The sequence below is a fragment of the Nannospalax galili genome, unplaced genomic scaffold, assembly GCF_000622305.1.
Source record: "Nannospalax galili isolate Female #2095 unplaced genomic scaffold, S.galili_v1.0 scaffold960, whole genome shotgun sequence".
Classification (NCBI taxonomy): domain Eukaryota; kingdom Metazoa; phylum Chordata; class Mammalia; order Rodentia; family Spalacidae; genus Nannospalax; species Nannospalax galili.
This window is the reverse complement of record NW_008348313.1, coordinates 1024742-1049929: the sequence shown is the minus strand read 5'-3', so window position 1 is coordinate 1049929 and position 25188 is coordinate 1024742. Positions and strand designations below refer to the sequence as shown.

Here is a 25188-nt window from a genome sequence, read left to right as displayed (position 1 = left end):
CCTAAGTGACGCATTTATTTTTGCATAATCTGTCCTGATTTCTCGGAAACTCACAGTCCTCAAGCGATATTTCCTGCCTGGAGACGAAAAAAGTTGAGTTGAAGGTTTTTCAAAGAAAACTACAGAGCCTTTTATTTAGGCAGAAGACCAAAAACAAGGCAATTTCTACTGGCACGATGCCGCGGTGCCTCATGGGAGTTGTAGTTTTCTCGTTTTTCGCTTCACCAGTTCTTGTAAATTTAGGGGCAGGCAATTGGATAGCCTACCTTTATTACTATTTATTATAGATCCATTTTGTTGTTTTGAGACCCTCTCACTATGTAAACCTGGCTGGCCTGGAACTCACTGTGTATTCCAGGTCGACCTCGAACTCTCAGAGACCCGCCCGCCTCTGCCTTCAGAGTTCTGAGATTAAACCTCAAATCAATAGCTAAACTCCCTATGCTCCTTATGTATTTATGGATGGCCTTGAATTACTGACCTTCCTGGTTCCACTAAGTGATGACACATTCGCGCTCTTATAAATTTCTTTTTTAAAAATATTTTATTTATTGTGGGGTGTTGTGGCGCACGCATTTAGTCCCAGCAGAGACGGGCGGAACTCTGTGAGTTTGAGGCCAGCCTGGTCGATGTAGTGAGTGCTAGGCCAGATGGTGCTACAGGGAGACCCTGTCTCAATAAGACAAAAAAAAAAGTATTTATTATTTTTAAAGTTTTATGTATATGAGTGTATTGCCTGGATGTGTCTAAGGGCACCACGTTGTCCAATGTCCATGGAGGTCAGAGAGCCGTTGGATCCTCTGGAACTGGAGTTACAGGTGGTTGTTAGCCACCTTGTGGGTGCTGGGAACCGAACCTGGGTCCTCTGCAAGAGCAGCCAGTCCTCTTAACCTCTGAGCCAGCTCTCCAGCCCCTTTCCAAATAAAGCAGGGTGTGTAGAACTGGACTGAGAGGTGGATTCACCTGAGTCCCTTTAAGGAACGCCTTCCTGCCGTTCCAATTCAGAACACCCAGAACAAGAGTTCTTGTCTGCCTCAGTGGTCTGTGGGCATTACTCTGGTGGACATGGACCATGAGGGGTCAAGTGGGCCAAGACGAAGGCAAGTCCCCGTGGGAATCCCCTTTTCGGAGAATGGATCTGCCTGTCTTCAGAGTTTGTGCACAGAGATAAGGCCTTGAGCTCTTAGGAAGGAGAGAGTGAGGCTGAGCTCCCTGGCAGGAGGGTTCTGTGGGTTTGGGATATGGGACCCTGAGCCCTGGAGCACAGTACTTAGGTATAGGACAGCCTTGGGTACTTGGTAGAGAGAGCTGGATTTGTGGGCTCCTGAGAGTGCTTAAAGATAAACACAGGCTTCTGGGGCTCAGGCAGGAGTTGGACTTTCGCTTGATGGGGGTTCAGAAGAAAATTGAGCGGGAAGACGTAGGGCTAGGTGTTGGGGGCAGAGGTCACCACTGAGTTTTGGGGTCTCGACCTTGAATCTGGCTTCTTGTTCCTCTAGAAGGACTCAGCAAAATGAAAAGTGGAACAAAGAGTGAGAGACAGTTAGGGGAGTAACTTAAAACTGCGCCCCCTAGGGACACATTCAGCCTTGACCTCATAGGTACCCTCAGTTTTGTAGGAAGGTGTTGGGAACCTGAACTCCTGCGTCCTTTTCAGGGGGGTTATGGATGAAGACTCTTGGGTCTGAAAGAGGCTGGGGACCTGGAACCCCTGAGACGCGAGACAGTACGAGTCTAGGGTCTTTACTTGGGACCTAGCGGGCGGATACTGGGAGAAAGAGCATCGGTAACTGGCTAAGAAATCCTCAGATCCATGTGCTTTCTGTGACGTCACAGACCCCCAAATTGAGCAAGGGGAGGGGCTCTTGGACAGGCGAGACCCCTCTCAGCTTGCCGAGGTCACCAGCTTGTATTTCTCTCCAGGACCTTGGAGGATGAATTCACAGATGTGAGATTGCAGAAGTTGGAACAACAGGTATGGCCGGGTTCTCACTAATTCAGCGCTCCATCACCCCAGCCTGTCAGGAAGCCCCTTCCCCAGGGCTTGCTCAGAGACCTCAATCCTGTCCGTTTCCTCTAAACTTCAAGTTCTTCCACTGAAAAATGGGAAGATAGGAATTCGGCTTAATTTTGAGACAGGTCCGAGGTTTATTTATTCATTCTATCTATCTATCTATCTATCTATCTATCTATCTATCTATCTATCTATCTATCATCTATCTATCTATGTTTGTTAGAGACAGGGTCTCACTATATAACCCTGCTGGCGTGGAACTCACAGAGATCCTCCTGCCTCTGCTTCCCAAGTGCTGGGATCAAAAGCATGCACCACCATGCCTGACTTTAGTGTATGTGTGAGTGTATACTGGTGTCTGCAGAAGCCAGAAGAGGGTATCAGACCCCTTGGAGCTGGAGTTAGAAGCAGTTGAGAGTCACCCTATGTAGGAGCTGGGAAATAAACTTGGGTCCTCTGGAACAAGTGCTCCTAATCACTGAGTCATCTCTCCAGCCTAATTATTGTAATTATTTTAAAATTACATTTATTCATTTTTGGAGGGGCACACCACTGTGTGTGTGTGTAGGTCATAGGACAACTTGCAAGGAGTCAGCTTTCCTTCCACAGTGTGGGGCCTCACCCTGTAACCCTTACTGACCTCAAACATACTTCCTGAGTCTTCATGCCTTCCTTTGTATTTTGAGACAGGATCTCACTAAATTGCCCAGGCTGGCCTTGAACTTGCGATTCTCAGGCCTCAGGCTCCAGAGTAGCTGGGATGATAGCCCAGGCTGAGACCTGGAAATTTCAGGAACCAATGTTTGAGGGCTTTTTTTTTTTTTTTTTTTTTTTTTTAAGGAGATGATGACTGCAGGTTGGATCTAAGTAAAAAGGATCAGAGAGAGACTGAGGGCTTGGGCACCCGAGACCTAGTGGAGGGAGGGACATGGATTCACTACGCCTGTCTACCCGCTGGGTTTCTGCCGCACCCCTCACCCCATCTCTTTATTCTGCAGAGACAGTTATTAGAGAAGAGGCAGCACAGGAAACGCCAGGAGCCCCTCATGGTCCAGGCCAATCCGGATGCTTCCCTGAGGCACTGGCAACCCCGGCGCGGGAAGGAGCGCTTTCAGAGTGATAGCGGCTGGGGTCTGGGTCTGGTGGAAGGGGGTTTATGGGGAGCCCATGGGGCAGGGCCTAGGAGACATGTAGGGTGGAGCCTAGTGATGATCTGGGGTACAGGGTGGGGGCTGGGCTGCTAGAGGGTTTAGCCTACTACGTGTCAGAGTGGGGCCTAATTACACCATAGAGGTAGAGGGTGGGGCAGAGCTTGCTGGAATGCCAGGCTTAGGAGGGCACAGAGGCCGGGCTTAGTGAATTCCCAGGCAGGATCTGGTAGAGGACTGGGGTTTTGTTTTTGGTTTTGTTGTTGTTGTTTTGAAATGGAGGTCTCCCTGTAGCCCCAGCTGGCCTAGAACTTGCTCTGTAGACCAAGGTGGTTTCAGTCTCACAGAGACTGCTGGGATTAAAGGCGTTTCCCACCAAATCTGGCCAGGGCTGTGTTTTTTAGGAGCTAGGCCTATTCCAATAAGCAGGGCCCTTGAGATTACAGGGTCCAGGAACAGTACCTGGGCCAGGCATAGTGTAACTGGAGGACCAGGCCCAAGAGGATCCAGTAATTGGGTTGATCAGAACCTAGTGGAGTCTGAGGGAGCAGGGGTCTGCCTAGAGGTAAGTTGTGCAGGTAGAGCAGGTCGAGCAGGTAATTCTCTTTTTTGTTACTGAGCATCTGATTTAGGGCCATGCAAGTGCTTTACAACTGAGCTTCAACCCCAGCACACTTTTTGTTTGTGAGTTTTTGGGGTTTGTTTTGCTTTTGGTGGTGGTGGTGGGGGGTTCTCACTGGGTAGCTCAGACTATCCTGGAACTTGTTATAAGGCACAGACTGGCCTTGAATTTGAGATAATCCTCCTGCCGCAGATTACAGATGTGGTTCACCATGATTGGCTGCATAAATTTCTTTAATGGGCCTCTCTGCACTTTTTCCCAGGCCTTAGGAACCCTTTCCTTCAAGAGAACGTACCACAGGCACATCTGCCCTCTAGAGCCCACAGTGCCCTGGTCACCATGAGCTATGTTGGAAATGGCAGTGGGGAGCGAGCCCCCCTACTGACACCTAGAGGAGCAGGTGACCTAGAATTCTTACACCATCTGAAATTTGCCCCCTGTGGGATCTCAGGGGCTGGAGCCCCAATCCTTGCTTTCCAAATCTCTGAGTTCAGGATTCCACCCCCTTCCCCTACACAGAGGATGATGGGGTCCTCAGCCTCTTCTGGCACGGAAGGATCTTGACTTTGCAACTCTTCCTTCCCTAGCGTACAGTCAGGGGGAAAATGGCCCTGCCGTCCGCCACCTAGGCTGGCTCTCAGACAACTTGGACTCAGATGTGGAGGAAGCCAACATGGAGGACATCCCAGTGGTCCCACGACCTTACACAGCACATCTGGCAACTCGTCGCAGGAGTTGGTTAGCCTCCCCAGGACCTGGTTAGTGAGACAGGTCATCCCCCTCGTCCTTGGTAACAGCTTTGATATATGAGTCACAGGCCTCACAATTCACCTCTGACATCAAATCTATGCTATGGTGTATTCGGTGTACACAACCATAAACCACAACCAATTTTATTTTGTTTTATTTATTTTAAATATTTTATTTTATTTTTTGGTCTTTTTGAGACAGCGTCTCCCTATATATTTTATTATTTTTATTTTATGTGTAGGAGTGTATTGTCTGCATGTATGTAAGTGCACCCATGTAATGCAATACCCACAAAGGTCAGAAGAGGTTGTTGGATCCTCTGGAACTGAGCTGCAGACCGTTGTTAGCCACCATGTGGATGCTGGGAACCTAATGTGGGTCCTCTGCAAGAGCAGCCAGTGCTCTTAAACCTCTGAGCCATCGCTCCAGCCCCTTGTTTTTATTTATGTTAAAGACAGGGTCTCATTGTGTAACCCTGGCTGGCCTGGAGTTCATTATATAGACGAGGTTGGCCTCAAACTCACCAAGATCCATCTCCTGCCTTCCAAGTGCTGGAATTAAAGGCGTGCATGGTGGCCTGGCCTTATTTTTAAGATGTATTTTGATTTTAGTTATGTATATGTGGGTGAGTGTGTCTGTGTGTATACGTATGCACATGTGAGTATAGTAGCCGTATTGGCCTGAAGAGGGCGTCAGATACCCTGGAGCTGGAGTTACAGGCAGGCAGTTGTGAGTCAGACTTGGGTGCTGGGAACTGAACTTTGGTCCTTGGTGCTCTTAACTGCTGAACCAGCTCTCCAGCCCCTCAATGTATTTATTATATATTTTTTGCCAGTGCTGGGATCAAACCCAGGGCCTCATGCATGTTAAACAACTAACGGGAACTACAGCGCCAACTCCTCAATTTATCTTCATATTTTATTTTAAAAAAATTTTTTATGTGTATGAGTATATTGCCTGCACATATGTAAGTGCACCATGTTGTGCACTACCCGTGGAGGTCAGAAAAAGGTGTCAGATCCCCTGGAACTGGAGTTATGGGCATATGTTAGCTGTCATGTGGGAGCTGGGAATTGAACTGGGTCCTCTGTAAGAGCAGCCAGTGCTAACTGCTGAGCCAGCTCTATAGCCCCTCAATTTATTTTTGTTATGTTTTGTTTATTATTTTCATTTTTGTATGTGTATGAGTGTATTGCCTACATGTATGTAAGTGCACCTGTGTCATGCAGTGCCCATGGAGGTCAGAAGAGGGCGTCAGATTCCCTTGGAACTGGAGTTACAGATGGTTGTTAGCTACCATGTGAGTTCTGGGACTCAAACCTGGGTCCTCTACAGGAGCAGCAAGTGCTCTTAACCACTGAGTCCATCTCTCCAGACCCATTCAATTTTATTAGTCTTTTTAAAAAAAATATTTCATTTATTATTTTTATTTTATGTGTATGTATGCACATATTGCCTGCATGTAGGTAAGTACACCCATGTCATGCAATGCCTGCAGAGGACAGAAGAGGCTGTTGGATCCCCTGGAACTGGAGTTACGGGCAGTTGTGAGCTGCCGTGTGGGTGCTGGGATTTGAACCCGGGTCCTCTGCAAAAGTAGTCAGTGCTCTTAACTGCTGAGCCATCTCTCTAGCCCCCAATTAATTTTTTAAAAGTGTATGTCTGCTGGGCATGGTGGTGCATGCCTTTAATCCCAGCACTTGGGAGGCAGAGGCAGGCGGATCTTTGTGAGTTCGAGGCCAGCCTGGTCTACAAAGTGAGTTCCAGGACAGCTGGGGCTACAAGGAGACCCTGTCTTAAAAAGACCAAAAAAAAAAAAAAAGTGTATGTCTGTGTGTGGTGTGTATGTTCACATGAGTGTGTACCTGTATACTGTGTGCACGTGTGTGGAGACCAAAGATTGATATTGGGTGTGTTCCTTGATCACTCTGCACTTTATTTATGGAGGCAGAGTCTCTCTCAACCCACAGTTCTCTCATTTGGCTGGTCTATTAGCCACTTTACCCTGAGGATCCCTGTCTTAATCTCTTGAGTGCTGGGATTATAGGTGGGCAACCATACCTGCCCAACATTTACATGGGTGCTGGGGAGCCAAACTCAACTTTCACACTTGCAGGCCAAACACTTTATCCACTGAGCTGCTCTCCAGTCCGGAAATTGTTTTTTGTAGTCTGGGAAATAGAACCCAAGAACTTGGGTATGCTAGGCAGGCACGCTACTGCTGGACCACACCCCCCAGCCTCTCACTGGGGGATTCTAGGCAGGGGCTCTACCACTGAGTCACACCCCAGCCCCTCACTGGGGGATTCTAGGCAGGGGCTCTACCTCTGAGTCACATCCTTAGCCCTCTTTTTATTTTTCATTTTGAGACAGCCTCACTAAGTTGCCCAGGCTGGCTTTGAACACAACTCTGTAATGTAGCCTGGCCCTGAATGTTCCTTCTTGCCTTCCCTCAGGAGGAGCTGGGATTACTGGCCTGTAGTACCAGGTCAGGCTAGGACTTGTAATTAGTACTCCCCAATCCATCCCCACACATTACTTTCCCAATTTCTTGGTGACAAAGGTTTATTTAAAATTTTTACTTTTGTGCATGTGCCCATTGCCTGTAGGTACTTGTGGAGGCCAGAAGTGGGCATTGGATCCCCTAGTGCTGGAGTTACAGGTGGTTGTGGGTTGCCTGGCCTGCGTTGGGAACTGAACTTGGGTCTTTTTAAGTGCTGATCCATCTCTCTAGTCCCCCACCCTTTTTGTTTTTAATTAAAGATTTCCCTCCTCTGGGACAAAGTGGAGTGTATGGGGTAGGTTAGGCCCTGGATTTGATGGGGAATGGGGGGCAACTGGGTGCACACCTGTAATCCTGTAATCCTAGTAATTGGGTGGCAGAGGCAGGAGGATTGCCACAGGTTCTAGGTCAGTCTAGGCTACATAGTGAAGCCCTGTTTCAAAAAAGCAAAAATAATGGGCTAGAGAGATGACTCAGTGGTTAAGAGCACTGGCTGCTCTTGCAGAGGACCTGGGTTTGAATCCCAGCACCCACATGGTGGCTAATGACTGTCCCTAACTCCAGTTCCAGGGGATCCAACATTCCTCTCCTGGCCTCTGTGGGCATTGCATGACATGGGTGCACTTACATACATGCAAAATACTCAATATACGTAAAATAAAAATAAACAATACCAAAAATAAGCAACAACAACAACAACAACAACAAAATTAGGAACGAAGGCGGGGAAGACAGGAACTAGGGCTTCTCCCTGTCCTGGGGCTGAGGACAGGGCAATCAGAAAGTTTTTAGTGCTTTTATATCACATGTGGGTATGGCGTGCAGACGATGTGGTAAGTGGCAGCCATGTGGGTAAGAGGACTTGAGAACTCTAGTCTCTTCTACTTAACTAACACTGACATCCTGTCCTGAGCTCCTGGAACCCAGTTTTTTTTCTACTCCATAGTTATCAGTGAGGAGGAAAAAAATGAATCCAGGAATGTTGTAGTTGAACACGAGGAACCCAGTCCGGACCCAGCGCCTGTAATGAACCCTGATATGGGACATGGAGACTTGGCATCCTGCAAGGTGGAAGAAGACACAGCAATGAAGAATATAGAAACAAAGCCAGCTTCTGACGTTGTGGTAGGGTGGCACTAAAATGATTGAGCAGTCTGCAGAGCTATTTGCTCTGCTCTGGTGACTGAAGTATCAACAAGCATGGCGAAACTTGGGCATCGGGGGGAGGGTGTATGCTTATAATCCTAGCAGTCTGACAGGATTGACAGGACTGAGAGTTCAAGGCCAACCTGGGCTACATAAGGAGACTCTCTTCCCCCCAAAAGTACCTTATGGAAAGACAGCAAGTGTAGAGACTACAAAGTGTGATAGGATAGGGAAGGGTCATTTGGCATTCAACAGGACCTTGTTCATGCTTGGTAAATGCTCTAACACTGAACCACTGCCCAGCCCGTTGGGGGAGTCTAGGCAGGTGTTCTACCCGTGAGCCATGCCCTAATCCTTCACTGGGGGATTCTAGGCAGGGCCTCTGCCACTGAGTCACACCCCAGCCCCTCACTGGGGGAGCCTAAGCAGGAGCTCTACCACTGAACCTCACCCCAGCCCCTCACTGGGGGATCCTAGGCAGGGGCTCTACCACTGAACCTCACCCCAGCCCCTCACTGGGGGACTCTAGGCAGGGGCTCTACCCCTGAGCCACACCCCAGCCCCTCACTGGTAGAGATTTCTTTGTGTTTTGTTTGTTTTGTTTTGAACTGGAAATGGAATTCAGAGCCTCATGCAAGCTGTTTAAATACTCAACAGTGAGCCACACCCCAGGCCCTCGCTGGGGGATCCTAGGCAGGGGCTCTACCACTGAGCCACACCCCAGCCCCTCACTGGGGGATCCTAGGCAGGGGCTCTACCACTGAGCCACACCCCCGCCCCTCACTGGGGGATTCTAGGCAAGGGCTCTACCACTAAGCCACACCCCCGCCCCTCACTGGGGGATTCTAGGCTATAGGTCAAGGTGCAACCTTGAGCTGGAATAGCTAATTGGATTGCAGGCAGATTGCAGGGCTGAGCCTGACTGCCCCTCAACTTTTCATTTGATTGTGAGCTAGGATGAAGACCTGGAAAAGAAGAAAGAGGCCTCAGAGTCTGCAGAGACAAATGCCCCACTGGCAGCCAAGGTCGAGGTGTCCAAGGTCCCGCAAGGCAGTGGTGACACCAGCAACCACAAGATGTGGAACATGACCTGCATGCTGCCCCACACCCCAGGTCCTTGGCTAGGTGAAGACTTAGAGGCATATGTGCTGCTGCCCGCACCTCAAGAGCACATGGTGCAGTGCCGGATCATCTGCAACAAGCAGGGCATGGCCAAGGGCATGTTCCCTTCCTACTACCTCTACCTGGAGGCAGAGAACGGCGTCGCAGTACGCTCCTGCCCCTTGGGGGTGGGTAGCCTCACACTGGAGGGAACAGATGGGAGGGGACGCAGGCTCATCCTTCAGAGGCAAGTCCCCCCTTCCCTTTTTGGGGCAAGATTAGAGGTTTCTGGAGCCAGATGTGGCACACACCTGTAATCTTAAGGGAAGTAGAGGCAGGGGATGATCAGGAGATCAAGGTCAGCCTTGGCTATAAAGGGTTTCCAAACCAGCTTGAAGCAGTGTACATGAGACCCTGTTTCAAAAAAAAGAGCCAAGCATGATGGCACCTGCTTTTAATCCCCATTATGAAGAGGCAGGTGGATCTCTGTGAGCTAGAGGCTAGCCAGTGAGACCCTGTTTAAAAAAGAAAGAATAGAGTCAGGGTTGATGGTCATATGGTTAGGTCTCATCAGTTCTAGACCTGCCTCAGTGTTTCAATCTTCTCCTTATAGTTCCAGTGGCTTAAGCTGTACGTGCTCCATAACTAAGCCCTGTCCCTTCCAGAGTTAGACACTCATCCCTTCCTCCCCTTGAGATATATAGCTCCTTTCCTTTAGCCCTTTGGTGAGCCAGCTTGACCAAGCCTCAACTCAGTCCTGGGATCAGCCCTGCCCACCTGTCTGACCAGTCTCTTTCCAGTGCTGCTTCCTTAATCTCACCCAGAAAGAGGTCTTTTCCCTACTAAGAGCCAGACCTGCTTTTCCTGTGTAAAATATGTGATGCTTTATTCTCCTGAGCTAAGCCTGTCCCCAGGTCCACTGGCAGAAGGGAAGAAAACCCACCTGACTGTTTCCTTCAGTGAGGACATCCTCCAGGAAGTTCTGGCTCCCTGGGCTACTTCTCTTCTGTCATGACACATACCACCTCTCTGTCTTCCCATTCCTAGTTCTAGCAAGATACCAACAACCTAGGCTGACAAGCTGTTCTTTGATCTGCAGCACTTCCTCTTAGCTGGACGGAAAAGGAAAAAGAGCAAAACCTCTAATTACCTCATCTCCCTAGACCCCAAAGACTTGTCTCGGAATGGGAACAACTTTGTAGGCAAAGTCAGGTAGGTCAAGCCCTGATGTATGGCAGGTGGCAGGGAGCTGAGGAGCTGGACCACATTTCCCAGCAGGCCACAGAGCACACCTTGGCCTCTGCCCTGAGGCCTGATGGGTTTTGTAGATCCCTGTGTTAGATTTTGGAGAACAGAGAAAGGAAAGAATTTCGAGTTTAGGAATAAGAGTCAGAGTCAGACCTGCAACAGGTTAGGAATGCGTCCCTTTATTCAGGAATCACAGCCTAGGACAGAAGTCTTGCCTTGGGAATGAGGGATCTGCATCAAAGGCAGGGGAGGCTTGGACTTATATAGGAACCTTGTTGAACACAGCTACAGGAGTCAACTTGGTGTCAGGCTCTGGTGTCCGTGGGTAATAAGAGGGTTTCTCTCCCAAGATTATTTTCTCAGGCATGTGAGCTATCTTAGCGTACTAAAGACAAATTGGCTCCATAACCAATCTCTTTCGGTCCTGGGAGTGACCAGTTGATAAGGCTTGTACAAGGCCAGCCTGCCAATTTGGGGCCAGTTAGCCACTTTAAGGGATTTATGACTTTGTAGCTTCCCTTAATGAAGCTTATGGCTCTCCTGAAATTCACACCTTCTATTACCCTGCAGGTTGCATTTTCCCAGAGTTGGGAAGGGAAGAGCTAAACCCTCTGGATGCCATGAAGGCTGGCATTTAAGATGTTTCTCTTTTAGGGGGCTGAAAAAGGTCTGGGGTGTGTTTTTGTTGTCTAGAGGGAAGAGGGTCCCTAAAGGACCAAGGTTAGTGACTAGAATAATAATGCTCACCCAAGAAACAGAGGGCTAGGGACAATGATCAACAGGGAATGTGATTCTTACCTAGGGATTGGTTTGAGAAAGTATTTAACATACAAAGAGGTAACGATAACTATTCTGGTCATTATAATTCTATCCACCTACCCTCCTGGGGCAGATCCAATGTCCTGGGTACGAAGTTCACCATCTTTGATAATGGGGTGAATCTTGAGCGCAACTACTGTATCCCAGATAATGCCCGGATCAGAGAGGAGCTGGGAGTTGTGTGTTATGTAAGTGTCCTGTGGAGGTGGTGGTGGTGGTATAGATGAATGGGTAGAACAGAAGAAGGCGCCAGGTCCACTGGAATATGATGTAATCCTCCCAGGAGACCAACATCTTGGGATTCCGGGGGCCTCGAAAAATGACCGTGATCCTCCCAGGAATGGACAGTCGAAAACAGAGAATGAGAGTTCAGCCTCAAAATGTGAGTTTTTAAGGTTAGGAATCTTAGGGCTGATAGAGAACGAGTCGGGGACCCTGTCATAGATCTCAGGGAGGTTGGGGAGTGGTTTGCAGATAACATGTGACACTAGGAGGACTTTGCCAGACTCCAGCCTCAGGGGGTAAAGACTTAGAGACTGTCAAATATTTGCATGTGGCAGAAAAAGGGGGCTGCTGCTAGGCTAACAAATGAGGTTCCTTACTGTACTTTGAAGGGTGACGACTCCATATTGAGTTGCTTCAAAAAAGGTGCTAGACATGGGCTGGTCCTGCTGCAAAACAAGGCCCCATCATGGAGCAATGAGAGTGGCGCCTACGTGCTTAATTTTCACGGACGGGTCACTCGGGCCTCGGTCAAGAACTTCCAGATCATGCACCCGGATGAACGTGAGCTTCCGGCAACCCACTGACTGAGCCCTAGGGGCGTGCCTAATCAAGAACTACTACTCCCATAAGGCCCTGCGCAATTTCCTATGCAGAGAGGGAACCAGGTTGTCGCAAAGCCTATTGGGAGATGTAGTTTATATGCCTCGGGTTTCCCCACCTTTAGGGTAAGGCTTCTTGGCCTCCTCCTGCTGCTTCTCCTTCATTCTCCTCCTTCCTCTGCCCTCCTTTCCCTAACCCCTTCTTTCTCCCCATCCCTTTCCCTCCTTCCCCCTTCATTTCTGCAGTGGAGAGTCAGGAGCTTGATGGGTCTGGCTTAGGCTTAGCTCCTGACTTCCTCCTCAGCAGACCACCTGGTGCTCCAGTTCGGCCGTGTGGCCTCAAACGTATTCACTATGGATTTCCGATATCCGTTTTGCCCACTCCAAGCCTTCGCCATCTGCCTATCTAGTTTCGATAGAAAACTGGCGTGTGAGTAATTGAATAAAATACCAACCCTCACCAGCTTCTGGCCTGTGTGTTTGGAGAAAGATTCCCACATGCCTCTCTCCTTTTTAGTTTTTTCTTTTTTTAATTTTTTTATTAGTTTTATTTTATGTATATGAGTGTATTGCCTGCATGTAAGTGAGTGCACCCGTGTCGTGCAGTGCCACGGAGGTCAAAAGAGGGCTTCGGATTCTTCTGGAACTGGAGTTAAGGGCGGTTTGCAGCTGACATGTGGGTGCTGGGACTCAAACCCAGGTCTTCTGCAAGAGCACTCAAGTGTTCTTAACCGCTGAGCCATCTCTCCCGCCCCTCCTTTTGTTTTTTGATACTGAAATACTCCCAACAACTCACTGTGTAGCTGAGGCTGGCCTTGAACACCTGATCATCTTGCCTCCACTTGAGTGCTGGGATTATACTCATGCACCATCAAACCTGGCCTCCTCTTATGATTTTTTTTAATAAAATTTTTTGTTAGCCGACAAAATAATGGGTTTCACTCTGACATTTTCACACATGTCATCATCGTACCTTGCTCATAATCACCTTCCTTGTCCCCCCTCTTTTTGGTTTCTGAGACAGTCTCTGTAGGCCATGCAGGCACTGGAACTCAATCCTCCTGCCTCAGCCTCACAGTCCTGGGATTACAGTTGTGTGCCACCATGCCTGTCTCCCTATGGTCCCCCTTTTTAAAATTTGGGTCTCACATAGTCTCACATAGTCCAGGCTATGTGTCCAGACAGGGTCTCACATAGTCCAGGCTAGTCTGGGACTCACTGAAGATGACCTTGAACTTGGTCATCTGCCATCACCTCCCAAGAGCTGGGATTCCAGGCATGGAATGGAACCCATTCCATGGGATGGGATGGGATGGAACCCAGGGCTTTAAGCATGGTAGCCAAGCACCCTACCAGCTGAGCTACTGACCCCCCATTTTTTTTTTTTTTTGGTCTTTTTTGAGACAGGGTCTCCCTGTAGCCCCAGCTGGCCTAGAACTATATAGACCAGGCTGGACTTGAACTCACAGAGATCTGCCTGCCTCTGCCTCCCAAGGGCTGGAAGTAAAGGCGTGCGCCACCATGCCTGGCTCAGCCCCTTGTATTTTTTTGTGTATGAGTGTTTTGTCTGCATGTATGTAGGTATACCATGTGCATGCCTTGAAGATCAGAAGATCTCCTGGAGTTACTGCTGGTTGTTAGGATCTGTTAGCTGCTATATGGGTGCTGGGAACCAAACTTGGGTGCTCTACAAGAGCATCCGGTGCCTTTAACCACTGAGCCATCTCTCCAACCCCCAGCCCTTTATTTTTGGAGACAATCTGTGTAGCCCACACTGGCCTTGAATTCACTTTTTAGCCCCAGTGAACCTCAAACTCAAGATCCTCCTGTGTCTGCCTCTCAAGTGCTGGGATAACAGGCCTGAGTCATACACACCTGGCTTGGAGTCCTAAATGTGAACTAGGGGAAGTTCTGAGGAACTCAGCTGTGTGGAGACAGACCCCCTAGAGGGAGGCAGACCCCTAGATCTAACCTTTTCTATCCAAAGCTTAGTAACATGTTAAGGAGATGCCAGAGGAAAACCCACAAACTCCATTACAAATCAAAAGGCTTTATTTCTTATATAAACCAACACAAAATAAATAACAGGAAACTACTTGGACTTAGCCACATCTCTCACTGAGGTCAGGGCTGGGAAGTGGGGTTTCACCTGGAGATGATGGAGAGGGTGTGGCCTGGGCTGGGGCCCGAGAGGGGTGGGCAGAGGAGGGAAGCAAGGTCTCTGGAAGGGCAGGCATGGGGGCCAGAGGAAGGGGTGGGTTTCCTAGGCGTGCCCAGGCTCTGGCCCGGGAAGCTGGGGTGAGGTAGGGGCCCAGCTCCTCCTGGGCACGTGCAATTCGGCGGGCAAAACGACTTCGATCTCGGGCAAACTGTTCCCATGGGCCACGTCGGGCAGCCTGGGCAGGCCCTGCCCAGACTGCGAGGACATGGACTGTGACATTCTCAGAGAAGTGTACCTGGATACAGACAGGCAGAGAAGGATCCGACGTGGGAGGGTGGGAGAGAAAGAAGGAAAAGTGAGTCATACAACGCTTGGCATCTGGATAGTCACCTGCCCATACCTCTGTCATTGACTCACTGAGGTCACAGACTGCTTCCTGGCTTGTGGGCCACAGCTGCCACCAGCTCCCACTGGGGCCTGCCTCTTACACAGGATTGCAGAGGGTGAACACAGCCTTCCCAACTGAGTTCCTATGCAACCAGCTGCAACACTGCCCCCTTAGGGAGTTCCAGGCCCCTCCTCCTGCTGATTCAGAATCTATGCCCTAAGCTTAAAGCCCAGCTTGGTGGCACACTAATCCCAGTACCAGGATTGCAAATTCCTGAGCTACAAAGTGAGCCATGTCAGACAACATCCAGGCCGTTGGCAACTCACCTTTCTAGTATTTAGGGGTGACTCAGGGTCTGGATCCTGAGTGGGGGCTTCTGACAACCTGAGTCTCCTTTGTAGGCGAAGGGGCAATTTGGGAGGAGCCCAGGGTGGGGTTGGCTTCTCCCCAGGTAAATAGAAGGCAACATGGAATGCTGAGGGCTCTGCTTCCCCGAGTCCCTCTCTCTGGGTCTTCTCTCCAGGTAGACAGCCCCAGGCCTGAAGGGGTGGACCCCTGAGGGATTCAGCTGCTTCTCTTCCCTCAGTGGCTTCTGAAGCATCCAAGGCCACATGTGCCTCACAGTTGTCCTCCTCCTCCTCCGTGTCCTCCCCTGGGCAGTAGACCCAGGCCTTTAGAAAAGCACTTGTAGGGGGAGTGGCACAGGAGGCCTCAGCGTCTTGGTCTTCCTGGGCTGATTCAGAATCACTGTCCTCTTCCTCCTCAGTGTCCTCTCCCGGGTGATAAACCCAGGACTTCAGGAAGGCACTTCTATTGAGGGTGGATGAAGAGGCCCCAGCTTCTCCTTCTCTGTCAGCTGACCCCAAATCCTTGGCCTCTTCCTCCTCAGTGTCCTCGCCAAGCTGACACACCCAGGCCCCAGCGTCTTCCTCTTCCTCAGCTGATCCCCAGTCACTGTCGTCTTCCTCCTCTGTGTCCTCTCTTGGTCGATACACCCAGGCCTTCAGGAAGGCACTTGTAGGGACAGACGAGGCCTCAGTGTCTTCCTCAGCTGATGGCAACTCAGTGTTCTGATAGTCCTCTTCGTCTGTGTCTTCTCCTGACCAACACACACAGGTCTTCCCAGCGGAGGTGGAAGAAGTCGAACCCTCTGCTTCCCCCTCTGGCTCAGCTTCTGCCTCAGCACTGTCCTGATCCTCTGAGCTCTGACAAGGCTGACAGTGCTCGGCCCTCTGTGGCTCTGCATCGGCTTCTCCTTCTTGCTTAGGCCCCTCTCTAGAGGGGCACGCCCAGGTTCTAGGGTGGGAGACAGAAGATGAAGGGAAACTGGGGGGGTCCCTAGCTTTATTTTCTGCTCCTTTTTCCTCCGTGGCTTGATGTTCCCCCTCCCTTGGGCAATACACCCTGATGCTGGGTGTGGATCCTGAAGAGAGCTGAGGAGAGGCTTGGAAAGCTGCTTTCTTCAGGGTTTCTCCATCCTCCTCTTTCTCGGCTGCTGGATAAACGTCTGGGTGTGATGTGGGATAAGCCAGCTCAGTCACTCCCTCTTCACCAGGCACCACCTCGCCAGGGCTCTTATCAGCACCTTGCAGACCTGGGGGCTGTGGAGCAGGCAGGCTGGCTGTGTGTTCCCGCTCCTGCTCTCTGGAGCCATCTTGTCCTTGGTTCTCACCATATTCACCATCATCTGAAAGTCCCCAAGTTTCTGCAGGGGAACTATTTTCTCTCTGGTCGAAGCAAGGGCCCTGGGTTGCTTCTCCACCCTCCCCCTGGGAAGCAAGGGGAGGTATCGACAGACCCTTGGCCTCTCCCTGACCTACTCCTGTTGCCGTGTCCACCAGCCAGGCCTCTGGGACTCCTGGGCCCCTCAGGCGACTCCAGGCCCGGCTGAGGAGGCCCATCAGTGGAGAGAGGAGGTAGAAGGAGTGGGCATCCCTCCAGTGAAGGGTATGATGAGGTACTGGGCCTGGGGCCATGTGTCTGGGCCAGAAAGAAAAGAAATTAAGTTTAGAAGCTACTTAGGGAATGGCATCAGGCATGGCCCTGAGTCATAGCAACAGGGACAGTCACAGCAGCAACACAAATAGCCTCAAATTCTTGATAGGACTTGTCCACACCCCTCTCTACCCTTGGTTCTTGTCTCTCAATACCCAGGAATCCCAGCCCTCAGTTCTCCATCCTTAGATCAAAGAGCCTAGTTTCCCACCCTTCAGTCCCAGAAGACCCAACCCATGAGGCCAAGATTTTTACTTGCTTCCTTTGGGGAAAAAAATAGCTCCCAGTTCTCACTCTCTTAAGCAATGACAAATCAGGTCCCAGAACCTTCCCGATTTGGAAACTTAAAGCATCTTTGTTTGCCACATTGGGGATTGAAGCTAGGGCAAAAACTCTCTCCTTGAGTCCCAGTCATGTTGGAACATGAGATGGCTAGGTAAATTTCCCAGTTGGCCTGGAACTTCTGATCAACCAGCCTTAGCTTCTCAAGTAGCCGAGCTTACAGGCGGACACCACTCAGCCTAGCCAGGGCATTCCTGACCTGCCACCCCTAAAGAGCTGGACCTCAGGCTTATGCATCAATACCTTCTCCTGCCTGTCTTTGCCTCAGGCCACTCCAGACCCTAGAGTCCTTCCCTTTAAACTGCTTTACCCAGGCCCAGGAATTCCAGCATCCAGGGCCCCTTCCCTCTAAGCAGAAGTCCAGCCCTCAGCCTCCCTCCCTCAGCCTCCCGAGTCCTCCCCAGCCTCGGCTTCCTCAGACCCAGGTATCCAGATCTCAGCGTCCTCCCTCAGACTCCTGAGTCCTCCTCATTCTCCCCAGGATCCAGATCCCAGCCGCCTCCCTTAGAATCCTCCCCAGTCTCCCGCCTCCTCCGTGCGTCGTCCTCCCTCAGGCCTCTCTCCTCTCCCGATCTCCCTTCTCCTCCGTCCTCCCCCCGCCACGTCCACGCACCGGCGGCGTCACCCCGGGGGCAGGAGCGCCGGCTCGAGCTGCCAGGAACGGTCACGGGTCGGGATGGCTCGGGAGGCCGGCGCGCTCATGTCGCCCTCAGGCACGGGGCTCGGGGACTCGCGGTCACGGGCGGCGGCGACAAGGACGCGGGGTCGCGGCGTCTCGCATGAAAACCTCCACTAGTTAGGAACAGGGTAGCTGTACTCCCGCGACGCCCGCACCGCTTTTATAGACGGAGGCGCCTGCGTGTCGACGTCACCGCATACGTCACCGGAGAGGCGGGGCCTCGAAATACCCCTTGAAAGAAGGAAGGGCGAAAACAGCACGGGACTTCTGGCAGAGTCCCGGCCCTGTGACGTCACCGGGCCTTTCCCAGCACGGCCACGCCCCCGAGCCCTGAGAGCCGTCAATCTCGCCCGTTTTCCGAACGCCTCGTGCCACTTTTGTGTTTGTTTTCTTGTTCCAGATTTTATATTATTGGGGGGGGGGGGGGGGTTTAAAAAAAAAACCAAATTGGGGGCAGTCCACAGCGCTTTGGGGGGGGGGGGGAGGATTAAAAAGAAAACCGAACTTGGTGCAGTCCTCAGGCTGCGAACCAGGAGAGGAGGTAGTCACTACGAAAGGGGTTAAGCCAAGCTCACTGTTCGCTTTTTTAAGAAAACTTCTTTTGACAGGGACTCATTTTGTACCCCAGGCTGGCCTGGAACTCACTATGCAGCCCCAGCTGAACTTGAACTTGTGTAGCTCAGGCTGGCCTGAAACTCTTAACAATCCTGTCTCAGCCTGCCTGGGGTTACAAGTATAAGCTCAATAAATTGTGCATGAACGACTGGTAAACGGACTCAGCGTTTTCAGGCATTCCTCACTGCCTGGAATTTATACAAAAGCTCTGCTTATGCCAATTGAGATTCTGATTGGGTGGCTCGCCTCCTGTTGGGGTGGGGCTCTACTAAAATTCCAGATGCAGAGACCCAGTTTCAAACCTCCCCTCTTCCCTACCTGGCTAGACACACCCGGCGTGTGTGTCTGTGAGCGTGTGTCCGTCTGTGTGTATTTCTGGGGATGAATCCCAGGGCCTCACATGCTAGGTCAACGCTCTTCCATTGAGCTACGCTGGAGCTCTGGTCTATAGCCTTGCTCTCAAAATATACCTGGGCACCATGTCTACCTCCTGACTGGGTTGTCCTAGGTCAGAACAGAACTGTCCCCCAGATCTGAGCGATTTGATTTACTTATTTTTATTTTTTGCGCGTTTGTAAGTGCACCATGTACAGTGCTCTCAGAGGCCAGCAGAGGGTGTCAGAGTCGCGGGAACTGGAGTTAGGGGTGGTTGTTAACTGCCATGTGGATGATTGGAACCAAACCTGGCTCCTCCATAAGAGCAGCCAGTGCTCTTAACCACTGAGCCATCTCTCCAGACCCAACGGGAAAACAAAAAGTTTTTTTTTTTTGTTTTTTGAGACAGTCTCCCTATGTAGCATTGGCTGGCCTGGAACTCACTAGGATTAAAGGTGTGCACCACATCCGGTACCTGAGAGATTTGAAACTGGCCAGAACTCAAGTTCTGGCTATCTCCTCCCTCCTGGACTAGTACTGACCATCCCCTACCCATTTGGTCAAAGTCACACATTTGGACAGAGCATCAGGGCCCAGGAGGTGTGATTTCTGGCTCATACCTTCCCAGGCATCCACCAGCCAGGCTATATCCCATCTCTCCCGGTTCAGGAGTCCATCAGAGGCCCCATTCCTCCAAAGACAAGGCTCCTTCCTTTGGAAGATGGCTGGATCCCAATCACAACAGTTCCCTGGGGTTCACTGAAGTTCTGTTCCAAATGGTGAGGCATCCAGGGGACGGAGGAATTGGGGTGCCCCCAGCTCCTCTCCTCAGCTGTGGGGGCAGCTGAGTCAGGGGTCAGGCTGTGGTGGGGAGGACAGAAGGGGCGGGGACAACCAGGATTGGGAGGGGAGACTGCAGCGTGGGCGGCTGGCAGAGAGGGAAAGCCCAGAGGAAAGAGAAACTTGGAAAGTGAGGAAGAGGATGTGAAAGAGAGGAAACAGCAGCTATGCTGCAGGGCTAGGGAGGGAGGAAGAGACTGAGTGTGTGGGGAAGGGGGGAAGAATGAGTTAGGAACGGTGAGATTAGGAGAGGAAAATATTGGAGACAGACGGTGACAGCGTGGGCGGCTGGCAGAGAGGGAAAGCCCAGAGGAAAGAGAAACTTGGAAAGTGAGGAAGAGGATGTGAAAGAGAGGAAACAGCAGCTATGCTGCAGGGCTAGGGAGGGAGGAAGAGACTGAGTGTGTGGGGAAGGGGGGAAGAATGAGTTAGGAACGGTGAGATTAGGAGAGGAAAATATTGGAGACAGACGGTGACATAGGCTTGCAAGGGGGAGAGAGGAGAGAGAGAGAGAGAGAGAGAGAGAGAGAGAGAGAGAGAGGAGAGAGAGAGAGAGAAATGCAAATATCAGGTGAGGACAGATACCAACTCTGAGACGCAGCATCTGAGACACAAAGAGAGGTGACAAACCCCTGTCACTGGAACCCCAGAGCCGGGTAAGTCCCTGGCTGGGCTAGGAGGGATTTGCCTGGGTACACATTCCTGGTGTGTCAGGACTTGGTTTGGGGAGTTGGCAAGGACAGTTTGGGGGTTCACATGGGAGGAAGGACAGGTAGCCTGGGGGTACCTGGAAGGAGGCAAGGGATGAGACCTCTATGCAGAGGGGGCTCACATTCCTGGCTAAAGCTCAGTGGGCAGGCATAAAGAAACCCCTATTCTTGTGGCTGGGCTGCAGACAGCTGCCCCCTCCCTGCAGCTGCCAGAGCCGCCCACCTCTCTTGGCACTACTTTTGGTATGTGATCCGTGGTCATGGCCTCCCCCCACCCCCCAATTCCCTAACAACAGTCTCTTTCTCCTCCACCTCCTCCGACCTCCCAGCCCTGACCCCAACTCTGTCCCCAGCCCCCATTATCAGAGAGACACAGCCCCTCTTTCTTCCCCTCTCTCTCTCTCTCTCTCTCTTTCTCCCCTTCCCAAGCTCTTGATGGAGGAGGGCCGACCTCGGAGCAGCCTCAGCCTGGCCAGCAGCGCTTCCACCATATCCTCACTGAGCAGCCCGAGCACCAAGGTCTGTCTGAGCTTTGTGATGGGATTGGGGAAAGGGGGTGGCTCTGTGCTGCCCCGTCTGGGTTTCCTACCTTGTGGGTTCTGCACCATTCCCCAGGAACTCCATTTGTTAAGGACAGCACTAATGAAGGGGGTCTGCCAGATGGGTCCCAAGCTGAGTATCAGCTGCAGGCGGGAATTTGGAGACACTCCCAGCTCTGTCCCCATCCCTCCCAGTTTTCCTAATTCTAAGCCAGAGGAACAAGTTTCCTTGACCTTGAACTGAAAGGAGGTCACAGGACTAGGGGACTTCATGTCCTGTCTATAGGCATCAAACTCACCCACTAATGAAACCCAAATAAGTCAATATAGCCTCATGTGCCTCCCCCAAGGTACTTTCATAACAAGTGTCACGTAGAACCTGGGCAGGGTAGTGAAAACCAGTCATCCCAGCACTTGGGAGGCAGGAGAGGAAGATCTGGAGGTTAAGGCTGGCCTTGGCTACTTAGCCAAGAGCTCCCCCCCCCGCAACAAAACAAGCCAGGGACTAGGGATGTAGTTCACTTGGTAGAGTGCTAACTTGGCTTGCACAAGGCACAGCACTACATAAACCAGGCATGGTAGTGCACAACTATAATCCCAGCACTGGGGAGGTGGTGGCAAGAAGATCACAAGTTCAAGGTTATCTTTGGCACATCAAGTTGAGACCCAGGTGTCAAACTAAACAAACCAAATTTGGCACAGTGGTGCAAACCTCTAATTCCAGAACTCAGGAGGTAGAGGCAGGAGGACCAGAAGTTTGAAGCCAGCCTTGGCTATATAGTGAATTTGATAACAGCCTGGGCTACAAGTAAGTTTACCTTACTCCCTGTTCCTTTCCTCCCATGTCCAGTTTTCCAAGTTCAGAGTCCAGAGATTTGATCCTAGCCTTGGTCAGTCCACTTGAACTCCCTGTGTAGCCAAGGATGACCTTGAACTCTGACACTTCTGCCTCGACCTCCGAAGTGCTGGGATTACAAATGTGCATCACCGCCCTTGTTTTATGTGGTGATGGGGCTTGAACTCAGGGCTTTATACATGCCAGGAAAGCACTTTACCAACTGAACTAAATCCCCAGCCAAATTTTCTTCCTTTTTTGGTCTCTCTGTAGCCCCAGCTGTCCTGGAACTCCCTATGTAGACCAGGCTGGCTTAGATTTTAGAGATTCTCTGGTGTCTGCCTCCTGAGTGCTGGGATTAAAGGCGGTGCACTACCATGCCCAGATGACCTTGAATTTCTGACCTTCCTTCACCTCCCGAACTCAGGGATTAAAGGCGCGCTCACCTCTTTAAAAAAGTTTGCGTGGTGACTCTGTAGGACTGGCTGGCCTGAAACTCATTGTGTAGTCCAGGCTGGCCTCTAACTCAGAGCTCTGCCTGCCTCTGCCTCCTGAGTGCTGGAATTAAAGGTGTGCCATGATGCTGGGCCTCATTTTTTTTATTTACTTATTTTTTTATGTGCATGAGTGTTTTACTTGTATGTATGTAAACATGCACCCATTTCATGCAATGCCAGCAGAGGGTGTTGATTCCTCTAGAACTGGATTTAGAGATGATTATTAGCTTGTTATGTGGGTGCTGGGAACTGAACCTGTACCTGGGACCTCTGCAAGGGCAGCCAGTGCTCTTGACTGCTGAACCATCTCTTCAGCCCCTAAAAATGTTTGCTTTTTAAGACAGGGTCTCACATAACCCAGGCTATCCTAGAACTCACTATGTAGCTGAGGATAAGCTCGAACTCCTGATCCTGTCTCTACTTTCCAAGTTCTGGGGTTACAGGCATATTCCACCTTTCCTGGCTTCTAAGAGCAGTCCATTTGGGAGGTGGTCTCAGGATTGCTCCTCCCTTCCATACCTGTCTGTCCTCAGAAGCCTACGCGTGCAGTCCACAAGATCCACACCTTTGGGAAGAGGAACAATGCGCTGCGGAGGGACCCCAACTTGCCTGTGCACATCCGAGGCTGGCTTTATAAGCAGGTAGGGTTGAGGGGAAGGCAGAGGTTCCTGGACACTGGGTGATAGATAAAAATGTTGGAGAGAGAGAGAGCATGCGGTGGAGAGCACGAGCAGACGGATGAGGCACCGGGTCTCGGCACCATCTGATAGGTAGAGAGTGGGAGAGAGCGAGTGGATGGATGGAGGAGGCACCGAGGCACAGATGGAATTCTCAGCGGGATACAGATTTATTTCGCATGAGGCACCCTTCCCTTGGGGAAGGGAAAGATGTCAGGGAAGGGAAGGGAAGGATGTCAGGGAAGGGAAGGGAAAGATGTCAGGGAAGGGAAGGGAACCCTCAGGCAGGCAATACTTGTCTGATAGAAGCAACCATCCCTCTGTCCCTGGGTGGCCCTTTTGTCCAGAAGGCTCCTGCACTACTGTGCAGGAGAGGAAGGGGACATTCCTGTTGGTGCCAAGAAATGTAAACTATCAGAAGGGGGGAGAGTCATACTGGCTTCCTTAGCATTTATTGTCTGCTAGGTCATTGCCTCTAGCTATGGAATAGGTGAGAGGCTGATGCCCCCTACAATGAATCACAGCCACTTTAGTCTGGAAGTAGGAAGCTTCCAGGATTTTAAGAATCAAAGGTCTATTAGTCATGGGGGTTCCCTTGGTTGTTAGGAGACCTCTTTCCTTCCATACTGAGGCGTGGTGATGGAGTATATGGAAGGCACACTTAGAATCTGTAAAAATATTAACCGTCTGTCCCTTGGCTAAAATCAGGGCTCTGGTGAGTTCCACAAGTTTGGCTTTTTGTGACGTGGTTCCATGTGGCAGGGGTCCTGACTTGATGACATTGGTGAGAGACACTATGGTATATCCCACCCTGCGAGACCCAGTTGGGGTGAGAGTTGAACTCCCATACACAAACCAAGTCAGGGTTGGGTTTGGTAGGGGATCTGGGGAGATTAGGGTATCCTGGTACGAGAGTTCCTGAAGAGTTTCCAGACACAAGTGAGTGAGTGGTTCACTGGAACGGAGGAGGGAAGCTGGATTGAGAGGAGGGCAGGAATCAAAGGAGAGGGAGGGGTTTTCAAGAAACATAACATGAAAGAGTTGTAGTTTAGAGGGAGCTAGATTGGTAAGAGATGTGTGGGTTAGTAAATCCTTAAGCTGGTGTGGGGAAAAGAGAGACATTGGCTGACCCAAAGTGAGCTTCAGTCCCTCCTGAGCCAGAAGTGCTGCAGCGGCCAGAGCCCAGAGACAAGGTTGCCACCCCTGGAAGGTGGTATCCAGCTCTTTATAGAGATAATCTACTGGGGTAAAAGTGGGGCCCCTCATCTGTCCCCAAAACCCTAATGCCTGGCCCTTATTTTCAGTCATGTGGAGAAGAAATTAATATTCCAGGTTAGGGAGAGCTAGAGCCTGTGCCTTTAAGAGTTCTTCCTGAATAATGTAAAATGTGGCTGTAATGGGCCCTAAGGGGTCAAGAGGCTCAGGGAAGCTTCCTTTAGAGGCTTCACAGAGCGGCTTTGCCAAGATGGCAAAATTAGGAATCCAGGTGCACAGGTACCCTGCAATGCCTCAGAAAGATAGAATTCCCTCCTTGATTATGGGAGGCTTTAAAGACCTTAGGTAATTTGTTCTATCTATATTTAAACAGTGGGATGTAGGTGTGAGAAGGAACCCCAAGTACTTGACTTGAAGGAGAGAAAGCTGTGTCTTAGCTGAAGATATCTTATAATCCTTGTCCCCCAGAAAATTAAGGAGTTTTATTGTGTGAGCCTTGGTGACTGAGAGAGATGGGGAGCAAAGAAGTAGGTCATCTACATACTGTAGGATGGTGGAGGGGTTAAGGACTAGGGAAGTTAAATCCTGGGCTAGAGCTTGTCCAAAGAGGTGAGGGCTTATCTCGAAACCCCTGGGGCAGTACAGTCCAGGTTAGTTGGGAAGCCATTCCAGTATCAGGGTCCTCCCAGGTAAATGCAAAGAGGTTGTGAGAGTCCGAGGGTAAGGGTATTGAAAAAAAAAAGCATCTTTAAGGCCTAAGATGGTAAATTGAATGGTGGAGGAGGGGATATGAGAAAGAAGAGTATAAGGGTTGGGAACCACTGGGTGAATGGGAATAACTGCTGAATTAATAAGCCGGAGACCCTGGACCAGATGGTAGGAGCCGTCAGGCTTGAGGACTGGAAGAATGGGAGTGTTATATGGAGAGTGAGTGGGTTTATGGAGGTTAGCTCTCATAAGCCTTTGAATTATGGGCTTAAGTCCATAGCGGTGTTTGAGTGCAATTGGGTATTGGGATCTGCTGGGAAATAGGGAGGGGTCCTTTAAGAGAATGAGGATAGGAGTGTGATGAGAGGCTAGTCCTGGGGCTGAGGTGTCCCACACCTTGGGATTTACTTCAGTGGGGGGAAGGGGCAAATATCTGG

At 50.7% G+C, this 25188-nt stretch overlaps 3 protein-coding genes across 13 annotated transcripts in view; 2 read left to right on the top strand and 1 right to left on the bottom strand.

Moving 5' to 3' along the window:
* The first annotated feature begins 61 nt into the window (after positions 1-61).
* On the top strand, positions 62-12722 carry Tulp2 (TUB like protein 2). 2 transcript variants are annotated; one of them, XM_029569422.1, is made up of 12 exons: positions 62-92; positions 1924-1975; positions 3013-3145; positions 4047-4184; positions 4372-4542; positions 7984-8162; positions 9140-9472; positions 10384-10496; positions 11425-11539; positions 11635-11733; positions 11966-12137; positions 12483-12722. In XM_029569422.1, the coding sequence occupies exons 3-12, from the start codon at positions 3061-3063 to the stop codon at positions 12611-12613; spliced, it is 1536 nt and encodes a 511-aa protein (XP_029425282.1). In that variant the 5' UTR covers positions 62-92; positions 1924-1975; positions 3013-3060; the 3' UTR covers positions 12614-12722. The 2 variants fall into 2 exon arrangements, with proteins under 2 accessions (XP_029425282.1, XP_029425283.1); XM_029569423.1 differs by lacking the exons at positions 62-92; positions 1924-1975 and having other exon boundaries at positions 3016-3130; positions 4054-4184.
* A 1489-nt stretch (positions 12723-14211) lies between these two features.
* Ppp1r15a (protein phosphatase 1 regulatory subunit 15A) lies at positions 14212-17895 on the bottom strand. Its single transcript, XM_008845012.3, has 3 exons — positions 17675-17895; positions 15051-16704; positions 14212-14631 (listed from the first exon to the last, which is right to left on the bottom strand). Exons 2-3 carry the CDS (start codon positions 16698-16700, stop codon positions 14278-14280), a joined length of 2004 nt encoding a protein of 667 aa, XP_008843234.1. The 5' UTR covers positions 16701-16704; positions 17675-17895; the 3' UTR covers positions 14212-14277.
* Positions 17896-19899: 2004 nt separating this feature from the next.
* Plekha4 (pleckstrin homology domain containing A4) overlaps positions 19900-25188 on the top strand; it is a 40279-nt gene continuing 34990 nt past the window's right edge. For 7 of the 10 annotated variants that reach the window (XM_029569273.1, XM_029569278.1, XM_029569275.1 and 4 more), the window contains exons 1-3: positions 19900-20226; positions 20710-20799; positions 22685-22792. In XM_029569273.1, coding sequence (XP_029425133.1) covers positions 20716-20799; positions 22685-22792 — 192 coding nt within the window. In that variant the 5' untranslated portion in view covers positions 19900-20226; positions 20710-20715. The remainder of the gene's footprint in view (positions 20227-20709; positions 20800-22684; positions 22793-25188) is intronic. The other 3 variants (XM_017801106.2, XM_029569274.1, XM_017801105.2) reach the window with 1 other exon arrangement.